At 46.6% G+C, this 14,163-nt stretch overlaps 1 protein-coding gene across 4 annotated transcripts in view; it reads left to right on the plus strand.

Annotated features, from left to right (window-relative positions):
• The window catches only part of Btbd16 (BTB domain containing 16), a 45,887-nt gene that overhangs the window by 16,428 nt on the left and 15,296 nt on the right, over positions 1-14,163 (plus strand). For 3 of the 4 annotated variants that reach the window (XM_069987910.1, XM_069987911.1, XM_069987914.1), the window contains 3 exons: positions 1,293-1,362; positions 3,251-3,381; positions 10,599-10,718. In XM_069987910.1, the coding sequence (XP_069844011.1) occupies positions 1,293-1,362; positions 3,251-3,381; positions 10,599-10,718 (321 nt within the window). The remainder of the gene's footprint in view (positions 1-1,292; positions 1,363-3,250; positions 3,382-10,598; positions 10,719-14,163) is intronic. The other variant, XM_069987913.1, reaches the window with a different exon arrangement.

Here is a 14,163-nt window from a genome sequence, read left to right on the forward strand (position 1 = left end):
TCAACTGGGGACGCACAGGGCTTGAATTAGGAAGTAGGAGGGGAGAGGTGGGTCAAGGGGACAGGAAGATGAGAATGGATGGGCTCAGCCATTGTAAGCCAAGGGGCTCACAAGATGACAGCAGGGCCTAGTGCGGACTCAGTGCACGAGCCCCGCCTGAACTCAGGACCACACCTCCTCGTCGGCATCATGGACCCACTTGGAATCCAGGGGTACAGAGTGCTTTGTCATGACCAGGTAACCAGTTACTTCCTCATTTTTTGTTTCTTATTCTTGCCTTGCACTTATAGAGTTTGAACTCAGGACTTCAAGCTTGCTTAACTTGCTAGCTCAGCTGGTGCTTTACCATTTGAGCCATGCCTCCAGTTTGGCTTTTTGCTGGTTAATGGAAGATAGAGTCTTATAGACTTTGCTGCCCAATCTGGTTTCAAAGCATGATCCTATGGATCTTGACCTCTAGAATTGTAGGTGTGAGGCATCAGTGTCCAGCTAGTACAGGTTTTAAGTGGCTAAACCAATACATAAAACAAAACAAGACGGTATCAATTCTGTTTTTTAACCAAGGAGAAAGAAAAACAAGAGTAGAGAAACTAAAACATGTATACTATAGCAACCTACACTCAGCCACACATTCAGCTTTGAGCTTTCAATTGATCAAAGGAAAAATGTATAATTGGGAGATAGCAAATATTGGTATTAAAAGGGCCACCATCTTCAAATTACCCCAAGACCTATAATAATCAATATCTTCATGTCCTTAACACAGTTGTAATAATATAGCAATCTGTCTGAAGCTTTACCCTAACAACTGTCTCCCTGTGTGTCTACCTACTGGGCTGTCAGCTTTGTTGTTTGCACAGTGAAGTCCTCCCCACTGCCTGGAATATGGTGTATGCTCAGTAAACAGATCCTCCATGACTAAGTAAGCCAAACCGATAAGGCATAGTCATAGGAAAGAACTAAGATTTTCATCAAAAAAGTTGCTTTTGAGATCCATTGAAACTCCTTTGGCAGGAAGGTCCTATGGCCATTTTGGCTATGAATAAGCCTCAATAGGACAGCTTTATGCCCTTTGACACAGAGTAATAATAGACAGGGGCTACTTGGCTGTCCTCTGAAGAGCTGGTAGCTCTGGTTTTTTTCCTTTGCCCTAAAACAAGATTCCCTTTTTGTGAGCTCTCTGGTGCCATCCTGGAGTTAAAGGAAGTCCCTGGGTCTCCCCCTGCCCCTCCCACCCCACTTCTCTGACAGCAACCTGGGCTTCCGCAGGATCAGCAATCTTCTTCCTGCAGGTGTGTGACCATGATGATGAACGAACTCTCGCCAAGTACTCTAAAGGCCTTCTACCTGGCTGGCTGCAAGGTAAGAATCACACACAGGACCTGGGCTCTTGGGGTGACGGGGTTTCAAAGGCAGCCTGAACTCCAGGGTTTCATTCAGGCTTAGGTCCAAAAAAATCTATTCAAAGGTAACAAGCAGGGTTAGAAATATGTGAACACATTTGTTTTCTTTTTAAACTTTCATTTAAACATTTTTAAAATTTGTATCCATTTATTTATGTTTTATGCCAGTCCTACGGCTTGACCTCAGTGCCTGGCACTGTCTCTGAGCTTTTGTGCTCAAAGCTAGTACTCTACCATTGGAGCCACAGCCCCGTCCAGCCTTATTGGCGGTTAATTGGAGATGAGTCTCACGGACTTTCATGCCCAGGATGATCCTTAGATCTCAGTCTTTTTTTTTTTTTTTCTGGTCGGTCATGGACCTGAACTCTGGGCGCTGTCCCTCAGCTCTTCGGCTCAAGGCTAGCACTCTACCACTTGAGTCACAGCGCCACTTCCTACTTGTTTCTGCTTATGTGGTACTGAGAAATCAAACCCAGGGACTCATGTATGCAAGGCAAGTGCTCTACCCCTGAGCCACCTTCCCAACCCCTAGATCTCAGTCTTGTGAGCGGCTAAGATTACAAGCATATGCCATAAGCACCTGGCTTTATAATCTATTTTTAAAGGAATGGTAAAGTAGCAAAAAAAAAAAATTAGGAAGGCTTCATCTTGGGATGGAGAGGGGGTGAATAGCCTGATCTTCTCACTGAAATAGCAAAAAGCCTTCCAGTATATTCCTTCTAGAGCTAGGACACGTTGTACCACTGGGTCTAGTCCGTGTATCTGTGTTGGGAACAAATGACACAATGCGGCTGTTGTTATCAGAAGAGAAAATGGGGAATTGAACTGCCCCAGCTGACCAGCCACAAGGGGGCAGTCCTGAGTCCCACATCTCCTTCCACTTTCCCTGTGGCCACTGTCCATGGACACAGACCCAGAGTCTCCACTGTGGCATAGCCAGCACATCATAGGCCCCTTAGAGCCACATGGAAGAATGTTCTAAATATCTACTCACAGAGAACCTGTGGTCCTTACCTTGACTCCATGGCGTTAGAGATCACTGGGTACCATCTCTGCATTCCAGTCCAGCCAGCGGGACCCAGGGTCCTGAGTTCATGCAGAGTCTAAGACTCTGGCACCTGGGAACCTCTCTCTGTTTCTGTCTCTCTGTCTCTGTCTCTCTCTCCCTTCCTCTCTCTCTCTCTCCCTCCCCACTTTCTCCTTTCTCTGTTTTTCTTTTTTCCTTTCTTTCATACCTGTACTGTGGCCAGGGCACTGTCTCTTAGCTTTTTTACTCAAGGATGGTGCTCAACTAACTGAACCACAGCCCCACTTCTGGCTTTTTGCTGGAGTTAAGAATTGCAAGAGCTTTATTGCCTGGGCTGGCTTCAAACCACAGTCCTCAGATTGCAGATCCTTAAGAGGCCTCAGCCTCTTGAGAAGCTGGGATGGCAGGTGTGAGCCCCTGGCACCAGGCTCTGCCCTTTAATTTTTGCTTCTAATGATGCACAGAGCAGCCTCTGAATCCTGCATGAGTTCTCCACATGGCCCCCGCCCAGCCTCCTCTCATCAGCCCAAGGATTTCAGGCCACCTGAGTTTACATTCAGCTCAGCCACACACTCGTGTGTAACCTCAGGAAAAACAGGAGCCTTGCACCCTTGGTGTAATAGTGGCAATAGGCAGCCCACCTCACAGAGAGAGTCTAGACAGCCCTTCCTCCCTCTTGCCTCCTATATAAACTGTCTATTTTGTTGCAAAGGTTTGGGCCTGTGAGTGTGTCATGTTACTGAGAGTGTGTGTAATGTCACTACTAGCCAGAAGAGGGCGCTGGGCACCCTTCATCCCGCCTTGTTTTTTGCCTTCTCAGTACAAGGAAGAGCAGCTCACCATTGCCTGCGAGAAGTGGCTGGAAATGAACTTGGTCCCTCTGATGGGGACACAGATTTACCTTCGACAGGTCCCTCAGGATCTGCTCCTCAAGGTGTTGAAGTCCCCCAGGTCAGAGGTGGTTCCTGGGACACTGCACTGGGGTGGGTGTAGGAGGAAGCAGTGTGTGTGGGCAGGGGGGAGGGGGAGAGGGAGTGGCAGGAGAAGAGGGGAGGGGATGGGAGATGCCCACATTATCCTTGATGCCAAACATCCTGTCCTCCTGGATAGTCAGGCCTCGGTGTCAGCCACGCTTAGGGTGCTGAGTATGGGGCAGGGAGCAGGGAGACCCCTTTGTGTGGCCCCTGGGCCGGAGGTCTCCTTGCCTGCCTGGTAAGGGAATCGAGACTATTGTCTAAGTAATTTAGAAAAAGATCTTGACAACAGCTGGGCACTAGTGGCTCACACCTGTATTTCTAGCTACTCAGGAGTCTGAGATCTGAGGATGGCAGTTCAAAGCCAGCCTAGGCAGGAAAGTCCTTGAGATTCCTGTCTCTAATTGCTACTAGAAAACCAGAAGTGGTACTGCGGCTCAAAGTGGTAGAGCGCTAGATTTGACCAAAAAAGCTCAGGGACAGCACCCAGGCTCTGAGTTCAAGCCCTAATACCTATGCATGCACGTGCATTTTGACAATAATGCATATTCATTGTGGAAAGTTTGGACAACAGGAAGGTAGAAAAAGAGAAATAAAACCTCTCACTAACTAATTTCTAGCTCCAGCCCTGACTGCTGGGGAATAGTTTTGTACCAGAGATCCTATTCTTGCTTGGCCTCTGACAATTACGACTAAACCCAGTTCCCAGCACCTCTCCCCTTAACCTCCCCCAGCCCTGGAGTTCCTGAACCCTTGACTGGCTGCTCAGGCTAGACTCTGGGAAGCCCTCTGGGTATCACCTTGACCATCATTGAAGCTGAAATTGGCTGCGACTTTCTCGTTATTTTGATACCATTCATCCAGTACTGTCCTCGATAGCACCTCTATGTGTTTAGCATTATACAGTGTACCTGGTGGGTGAAATATCCTTGGGACTTTTCTTCAGTGGCTCTTGATACCAAGCTTGTATTCCCCTTGGATAGGACCTCAGGAAGAGGGTGAATTTCAAAGGTGGAAACCAAATTCTATTCAAGGTCTTGGTAATTAGTTCGAAAATAAGTGTTTCCTTGTGTGTTTATGGTGGAAAGCATCCTGATTTTAGAAGTCAATCTGGACAGGTTTACTCTGGGCCGCATCACTGCCCTGAGTGGTGAGCTTTGGTGACCAGGGAGCACGCAGTGACAGAGGTGGGCTTGGCCTGCCCCAGGCCCAGTGCTGGATTGGGGAAGGTGCAGCCCCAGCGTTACCTTTGTACCATCTATGCGAGATCTAAGGTCATCGCAGGAACCCAGCTCAGCTCAGGGCAGCCCAGGGTACCCAGCCACTGGGTCATGGGCCCCCACCTTCTGCCCCACCCTCCTACAGCTCAAAGGTCACGATGGCGAAGAACAGATAAACATGGCTTCTCTTAGCCTTTTCCTAACACCATTCCTTCCCTGGAAAGGCTGAGCTGTCCTACCCTGGTAGCATGTAACCAAAAAGGGAGAGAGAGAAAAAGAGAAAAAATAAAAACATCTGGCCACAACCAGGGCATGGGTGATGGCACAGGCCTTGACAAAAACATTCACTGGGCAGCAGCCTGGGTCAAGGAATTACGTGTCCAGTGTCTAGACTCCCCAGCCTGGCAGCCATGACCCAGGCAGGAACGGAGTCCTGTCCCTCAGGACGCATCTGCACGCGCAGGCTGGCTGTCATCCTCCAGGATGGAACTGCCCCACGTGGCCTCTTCGCATGGCTGTGCCATGGGCCCGGTGCCCTGGCGTGGGGGCGGGAGGCTGACAGGAGCCCATGGCCACCCACTTCCCAGTCTGCAGGAGGTGGGAGGCAGGGGATGTAGGCAGAGGGCACCTGCTGGAAATGTAACCAGCACCTGCGGAGAGGCCCAGGCTTCTGGCTGGTGCAGCTGGCACCACTGTTCACATGGGAACAAAAAAATGAACTTCTCACCCGGCGCTGGCAGCTCACACCTGTGTTCCCAGCTACTCAGTTCTGATGGTCAAAGTTCAAAGGTTTCCTGGCCAGACAAATCCATGAGACTCTTATTTCCAAGAGCCCAAAGTGGAGACATGGATCAAGTGTTAGAGTACCAGCCTTGTTTGGGGGGGGGGGAGAAACAACCAATACCAAAAACAAAAGCATGAGGCCCTGAGTTCAAGTCCCAGTACTGGCACACAAAAAGAAAAGAAAAGAAAAAAAAAAAAGAGCGAAGGAGCCATTCCTCCAGCTAATGGTCCCTGAGCACTTTTTGGTGAATGTCCCTTTCAGGCCACACAACTCTACACGGTAAGCACAAGTTGTTATCCCTGAGATCAGAGGCTAAGGAAGGTGCCACAGGGCTCTCCCTGGCCACAGAGGCCCTCCTCTACCTGAGACCCTAAGCCCTCCTTGTTCATGGTGGAGACTGAGGTGGCCCCGAGAGTGGGAAGCATGGAAGTGTCCAGCCTGAGGTCAGGACCCCACTTTGCTGTCACCTGACTCCCAGCTTGGGGCTGTGGGTATTGGGAACACTGTCTTCTTAGCAGATGCTTCCCTGTCTGCCCGGGGCAACCTCATCTGTGTCTGGAACTGACTTTCCATTTTGTAAACAACCAGAGACAACACACCTACACGAGTAGACAGTGTTTCTGACCTCCTGGATCTTCGGCTTTATTTACTTAGGCATTTGGTTTGCAGTTAATTTTTGTCCATCGAGGTCACCACCAGGTTACCCTGTTCTCGTAACTAATGGGTGACAAGTTCACTCCGAGTTCTGTTTTCCTGGAAGCCAGGCTGCTTTTGGACTTAGAGGAGGAAGAGAGACCTCGAGAGAACTCTCCGGTTCCCATGCGCACAAAAGTCAGCCACGAAACCAGGGACCCTCGTCTCTGCGCCCTGCACCTCAACATCCTTTGTGATCCAAGGAGTCTTGGCATCTCAGGAATCCCTAGGGTCCTTGTCACGCCTGTCCCAGCTGTCCCTGCAGTGTGTGACAGCAAGCCCCGCCCTCCAGCCCTCAGGGGACACCTATCTCAATGATGTAATTCCTGAAGCGGAGACTCTCCACGGACAAGAACCACACCTACTGAGCACTTGTATGGAGCTCTGAAGTGGCCTCTCCTGGACCCCTCGTCCCCATGGCAACCCAGAGGGGTCGGCACTGTTGCCTGCACTTTTCCCTTTCCTATGAAAGGGAGACTATAGGAAATAGAGGGCTTAGCCAAGGGCACCCCCATGCAAGCAGAAGTCTCAGGATTTGAGGCCAGGTCAGAATGGCCTCAGCCTGCTGGGGTACAGGGCACATGGCCTCCTTTTTCCTTATTGAGGGTCAAGAAGCATAAAGATATGGATGTTACTATTTTGCCTCAGAAGAACAATTTATAGCTGGGTGCTGGTGGCTCTTAGCTACTCAGGAGGCTGAGATCTGAGGGTCACAGTTCAAAGCCAGCCCAGGCAGATGAGACTCTTATCTCCATTAAACTGCTAAAATACCCAGAAGTGGAGCTGTGACTCAACTGGTGGAGTGTTATCCTTGAGTAAAATAACTCAAGAGACAGTACCTGGGCCCAGAGTTCAAGCCCCAAGACTGGCACAAAAAAAAAAATTTTTTTTAAATAAAGGTAGAAGCTGGGCTGGTGGCTCACGCCTGTAATCCTAGCTACTCAGGAGGCTAAGATCTGAGGATTGAGGTTCAAAGCCAGCCTGGGCAGGAAAGTCCGTGAGACTCTTATCTCCAATAAACTACTCAAAAACTGGAAGTGGCACTGTGGTTCAAGCAGTAGAGCACTTGCCTTGAACTGAAGAGCACAGGGACAGCACTCAGGCCCAGAGTTCAAGCCCCATGACCGACCAAAAAAAAAAAAAGATGTAAAATAATTGTAGAAAGGATTATGTAAAACACAAATGTATTCATCTCCCCAAATAACAACTTGTTGTCACAAATTAAGAAATCTGGTGAGACATGGGACCAAGGGGGAGCCAATGCCACAGCAATACTCACAAGACAATATGTTGGAAATGAACTTTACAACTTGCAGTGGGAGGGAGTTGGAAGGAAGAAAACGTGGGAGAACATGAGGGAAGGGGTAACAATGGTTGATAAGAAGTGTACTCATTACCTTACATATGCAACCGTAACCCCTCTGTACATCACCTTGACAATAAATTTAAATTAAAAAACCAAATAAAGAAAGCAAATATTCAAATGTTATCAGTAAAGCAGTGCTCCCATACCCATCCTACTCACTCTTTGAAGAAAAGACCGGCAAACCTCTTTGGGACTTGGTGTGAATCAACCCAACTGAATGCTTATTACTGTGCATCCATGTGCATCTGTAAACAGTGATTCTGCCGCCTTGCAGAGCCTTAAATCCAGACCAACATCGCCAAGGCCATCTTTTGCAGCATCTTTTGCAGCCCATTCATCAAGGCCGCACTTTGTGTTCTCAACATGTTGATGCCGATGTACCTGATTTGCAATTTTTTCTTGTAATGGTTGCATAGGGTTCTATGGAGGAAGTACACAGCATCCTTTTCCCATCACTTTCCTGAAGGCCTTTGGTTTTATTTGTTTTCTCCTATGACACGTACAGCGGCAATGGGACCTTGTTCACAGCCCATTCTATTGGGTGTGGCTTTCTGCCTTCAGAAAGGAGGTTTATTGTGGGTGTACCATTTTCTCTAGTAATGCAACAGAAAGAACATTTCTTTTCTTGGAAAAAGCAAGCCGCAGTTACACTGCAGCGCCACCAGGGAGCACTGGGGAGCATGCCCGGTGCAGCCTGACCTCCCTCCTGTGCCGGAGTGGGGTGGGGTGGGGTTGGCAGTGGCTGGCTATGCACTGATGGAGGTCTTCAGAGCTCTGAATTCATGACAATGTGTGTGACCGTTCTGGCAGGGCTATTGCTGCAGGGATGTCACTGGCTGTGAGTTCTGTCTTGATGGAGGCCATCAGAGCTGGAGGCTCATGATACGTGTGTGTGTGTTCTTCTGCAGGAACTAGTACATTGGAGGACTGATATTGGCTTGAAGGCACAGCACTTTCTTTTAGTAATTGTCCATAAATAAAACCACCGTGGAGCCCCAATGTTCCCCCTCTGCTTGGTCAGGTAGAAGCCTTCTGAGCTGCTGGACCTCATGTAGAATACATTCTGGAAATTCACTCAGCTTTCCCGACTCAGTTGACAAAGTTCTTTGCAGGGACATGGCACCCAGCACTCTGCGAAGCAGCTCTGTAGATCTTCTCCTTATTCTGCCTCCTTGTTTTGGCTCAGACAGTGACCGACTTGGTCCCGTCTAGCCGGATTCAAATCCCAGGCTTCTGCAGGTAGCCTGAAAACCAAATAAGAGAAACAAACGAGAGACAGTTGTACTGCGTCCAGAAATAACGAGAGAGGTGCACGGTGACATTTCCATTGCCCTTTAGTGTTATGGCTCGGCTTGGGGGTCCACCGCAATGACCTTACCCACCTCCTAGGAAGTGGCTGTGACAAATTTTGTAAACTAGGGTGCTATGTCACGGTCAGGGACTAAAAATATCCCTGGGTTTGGGAAACACTGTAATCGCTTTCTTAGATAACCGAGTCCGGAGAAGCTCTGGAAGGAGCTGCTTGTCCTAGCTTTGCAGAGCTGACATCGTGTGTGCGTGGGGAGAAGCCTCTTGCTGCTGGGGTCACAGTGTGCACTCCGGAGCCACCACCCACTTTGGGTAAGAGCTGCCATTAGCTGAGTGATAGAATGTCCAGGCGCTGGGCTAAGCACTGTGTGTGTGGGGGGGGGTCTGCAGAATAGTGACCTCAAAGATATGCACATCCAGATCTCCAGAGGTTCGGTTCTTTATGAATAGGTTCAGTTCTTTGGCAAAAGGGAACTGGAGTTGCAGATGGAATGGAGGTGAGGAAGCAGCTGACTTCAAAACGGGACATTACCCTAGATTATGTGGGTGAGCCCGGTATAATCGCAGGGTCCTTTACATGTTCTGAGAGATGCAGAAGAGGAAGACTAGCCTGGAAGATGCTGTGCTGCTAGCTGTACAATCCAGGAAGGGGCCACAAGCCAAGGAATGAAGGTGCCCTCGAGATGTAGGGGAGAGTGGAGCTGCCATTCTCCCTAGAGTCTGCAGAAGGAATCAGCCCTGCCAGTCCTGCTCAAGGGGAGCCAAGTGAGAGCCGCTTCACACTTCCGACCTCCAGATCTGTGACAGAAAAAACTGATGGTGTCCGAAGCCACTTTGTGACAGTTGGTTGAGGTAGCAGTTGGGAACTCATAGAATGAGTCACCTCCTCTGCTCTTCATCAGTGTCTCCTGAGCACTGCCATTACTGCTCTTTCACAGCTGAGAAAATCACAGCTATAGGGCAGGTTAGCAACACTCCAGAGGTTCCAGCAGGCCCGAGTCTGAGCCCGGCATCATGTGACCTGGGATTAATAATTCATACTCTCAGTCAGGTGCTCACTTTGGGTGCAAAATCTCAGTCATCAACATAAAGCATATTTTGAAGCATATTTAAAAATCAAAATTGATATAAAAAAAATCTAGGATGAGCCGGGTGCCGGTGGCTCACGCCTGTAATCCAAGCTACTCCAGAGGTTGAGATCTGAGGATTGCAGTTTGAAGCCAGCCTGGGCAGGAAAGTCCCCATAAGATTCTTATCTCCAATAAACTACTCAGACCGGAAGTGGTGCTGTGGCTCACCTGGTAGAGTGCTAGCCTTGAGCACAAAGAGGCTCAGAGACAGCGCCCAAGCCCTGAGTTCATGCCACAGGACTGGCAAAAAAAATTTTTTTTAGAATGAACACAGTATTAAATATTTAAATAAACCACAGGGTCATTCAGTTTCCACGTCTACAGAAACAACTTGGTATCTCAACTTCACTGGGTAGTAGTGTGGAGTTGAAAATCTGTATAAAATGTTTGGGGAACACTGACACTTAAGAGCTTACAAAATGCAGACATTGTTTTCTATCATCACACAGTGGTGTCTGAAAGCTCAGGGTCCAGAGCCACGGTGCTCTGGAAGTTCAAGTCTCAGCTCTTACCAGTCAAGTGACCATGAAGTAAATTTCTGGTTTCTCTGTGTGTGACACTACCTGCGAACTCAGAGCTGGCATTACCTCCATCACCAGACTCACTTGTAGCTTCATTTTCCTGCAAATGGCGAGGCTTTGCTGCGGCCGTGCTTATTCCTAATGTTCCTTCTCCATCTTTCATTTTGACCAGGTTGTTTACCTTTAGCGAATTTGATCTTCTGAAAACTTTACTTATGTGGGTCTACTTGCAACTACACACCAAGATTCAGACAATTCCAGTTTATGAAACTATGCTGACATTTTTCAACAGGTAACATGACTTAGTGTTAATTGATAAAATGTCTGTCCTGTAGGATGTTTTTTGTCTTATAATATCATTTTATCACTGATATAATGTGATATAATGTTCATAGCACCTTCCACAAGGTATAAAGTGCAGCTTCCTTATGAGGCCTAACATTATGGGATGTCTTCAGACCACCAAACTACTTTTAGAAGTGTAAATAACAGGCAGGTGTTACAGGATGAGATTCTTGGAACTCCTATGTCTAGCAATAGGCTGGACGTGCAAGATATGCTCTTGTTGAAGAATATTACCATTCTACAGAGACCTTAAAAGTTCCTACGTGAGACCAGGTATTCTTGTGTCTATTACTCTAGATGGCGTATAGAAATGCGGGGCCTTGGGGCAGATAAAAAAGCATTTGAATTTGTAGAAGTTTCATAGTATTGAGCTGGTTCCTTATTCTCCTAAATTTAAAAGATTGAAAATCCATATGTCTCACCAAGTGAAAAAAAGTCACAGTTACTGTGACAATACTGGGCACTTTTTGAAAAAATGGTTATTATAAAGGTAATGTACAAAGGAGTTACAGTCACATAAGTCAGGGAGTGAGTACATACTAGCAATTTCTTTCTGGACAATGCCCCCCTTCCCTTACTTTCTCCCAATTTCCCCTCCTGTTCCCACTGGGCACCCTTTAAATCTGCAACACCAAGTACTTTCTCTCTAATTAGCACATCCTGTTCCCCACTTCAGTTTAGCTACACATTACTAAGAAGCTGGTTTAGCATTCCCATTTTGAGAGGAGGAAAGTGAGATTGAGATGATACACCTTGGCAGACAATATGCACATGATAAGGGGTGGAGTTTGACTTGAACTCAGACCTGTTAAAGCCCAAGATGCTTTGCTGTCCATACTACAGCAGCTAGTGTGGTTCCTACCTTGTTGGTTGGCAGGGTTGGTTGGCAGAAGGCCCCCGACAAGGTTTGGAAAACTCCCGAGGCTGCTGTTTTTATTAGCCAAAGATGTACAAACTGCTTTGTAAGGCACCCTCTTGCCCTTTCCCATTTCCCCTTCTGTCTATGAGTGTGTTAGTTTGTCCAATCCCGTGGTGGTGGGGAGCAGCATCGGCTAAGAGTGAGCCAGCTGGCTGCTGGTATTCAGTTTGTGTCACCTTAGCTTCCTTTCTTAGTCACTTTGCATTGATGAGACATAATATGGAGGCCATCAACTTTTAAGAAAGGAAAATATATTTGGGCTCAAATAGGTTTTAATCTGTGGTTGCCTGGCTCCACCAGATGGTGTAGCAAAATGTCACTTCAACGTGGACAGGAAGCAAACAAGGAGGAGAGGCTGGGGTTTCAATCTCCGCCTCTTAAAGGTTCCACCACCACCCAGTAGCATCAGACGCTGAGGACTGAGCCTTTCACACATGGGCCTTGGGGATGCATTTTGAAACAAGACCCATTGCACTTTCATTAAATCTTTGTGAAATCACACCCACACCTCCAAGGTGCTGTGGAGTTTGGTGGTGCTGTAGCCAGCGACTATAGATGGCCCTCAGAGTATCTTCTCGAGAGGAAAGGGGCTAGTGGGGTAAACTTCCGCATTGCATTCCTGTTTCTCTTCTCCTCAAGAGTAGGAATGGGGGTTCCAGGAGTGACAGGACATGTTCAACGTTCCGGAAGTAAAACCACTCCCCTTCTTTTGCACACATGAGTTTAGCAGGTAAACATATTTCACATTATTCAGCAGCGTGACTAGGTAAAAAGCCAAGTTTCATTTGTATTGTTCTGAAGTAGTCAATCCATTCCTGGAACATCTTGGCACCATGTTGACTAATAAAAACCCTCTTAGGTTCTGTCTTGTTATTTAGAGAAAACAGTATTCAGGGCCAGAATTGTGTGTGCTGTGCTTCGTTTCTCTATAATTTGCTCTGAACCCAAATGTGTGAGCCCATCCGCCTTGCTCTTTTAATAGCCCAGAGACACTCCTTCCAATGAGTCATTCTGCAGGAGGGAGTGCTGCTTGGGGACAGCTCAGCCCTCATCTTGGCACTGGAGATGGGAAATGACCTCGCGCAGATACACGCATTGGAGCAGTGGTTTGGGGAGTAACAGGAGGGGAGGTGCAGGAAGGAGATGGGGAGGTATGTGGCTCATTTCACAGAGGATGGAAGGCCATGGGCTCCGTAGCCTTCCAGGGGTCCCAAATAAACTCTTGGCTTCTCTGCAGCTTATCATGCATGTCAGCAGTGCCATTTGAGATTGTCCTCTTTCCTGGTGAATCTGCATGGTGCATGACCATTCCGTAAACCCCAATCCTACAGTGTTTCTTGTTAGAACCACTTACAGATATTCAAGGCATCTTACCAGCCCAGCCTAATCACCACTTAGTAGGATGTTTACCACAGATTTAATACAGATACCTTTATTTTACTGAAAAAATTCCTTTCGTTTCTAGTTTGATGAGGTTTTTTTTTTTTAATTAGGAGCAATGTCCCTCTTTTTTTAAATGTCTGATTCACTGTTCTCTTTCTACTTTCATAAACTTGAAATGTAAATCACTGGTTTAAAACCTGTATTCTTTGTTCAATGCTACAAATTTCCCTCTACGTATTGCTTTAGCCGCATTCTCACAAATTATGATGTGTTTTGTTTTAAATATCATTCAGTTCAAAATACTATTTTTCCTCTTTAAATTTCTTCTTTGAGTCATGAGTCAGAACTATGTTGTTTGTTTTCTGAACCTTTAAGGATGTTTGTAATTTATCACTAATTTAATTCCATTGTTATCAGAGACATTCTATGATTCTAATTCTTTTAAATTATGGAGAATTATGGCCCAAAATAGTCTTTCATAAATATTTAATACATTTTAATATCTTTGGAATTTGTAGCCTCTTTTTCCTATGTGATATTTGCAACTTGTATGTTTCTTTTCTTTTATTCATTGACCAACATTGTTAGTTTATTGCTTGAACTCTACTAGGCCATGTCCCTGAGCTTTTTTTGCTCAAGGTTAGCACTCTACCCCTTAAGACATGCCTCCATGCTCTGATTATCCTACCCAGGCTAGCTTCGAACTACAGCCTCTAAAGAGCTAGGATTACAGGTATGAGCTAATGATGCCTAGCACTGGTTTATTTTAACAAAACTGAAAGGCTTTTGATGAAAAAGCTTTTGATTCCTTTTTTTTTAAATAAGTTGTATTTTGATAGAAAGCCTTTTCATTTTGTTGATTTTATATATATTCCTATGGATATAAGTATATGCATAAATATCCTGTTTTACTAACCTTTGCACTATTTCCTTATATCTACTTTCTTTGAGGATCATTTACTATTTTTTTCCTAATTTCTTGAGGTGTAGGCACTTAGGTAATTGGTTCTGAGGCTTCTTTCTGCTTTGGGGGTATGCATTTCATTTCTCTGTATCTCACACCTTCCACATGTGGTGTCTGTGTACAGTG

The sequence above is a fragment of the Dipodomys merriami genome, unplaced genomic scaffold (assembly GCF_024711535.1).
Source record: "Dipodomys merriami isolate MVZ:Mamm:240054 unplaced genomic scaffold, mDipMer1.0.p SCAF_35, whole genome shotgun sequence".
NCBI lineage: Eukaryota > Metazoa > Chordata > Mammalia > Rodentia > Heteromyidae > Dipodomys > Dipodomys merriami.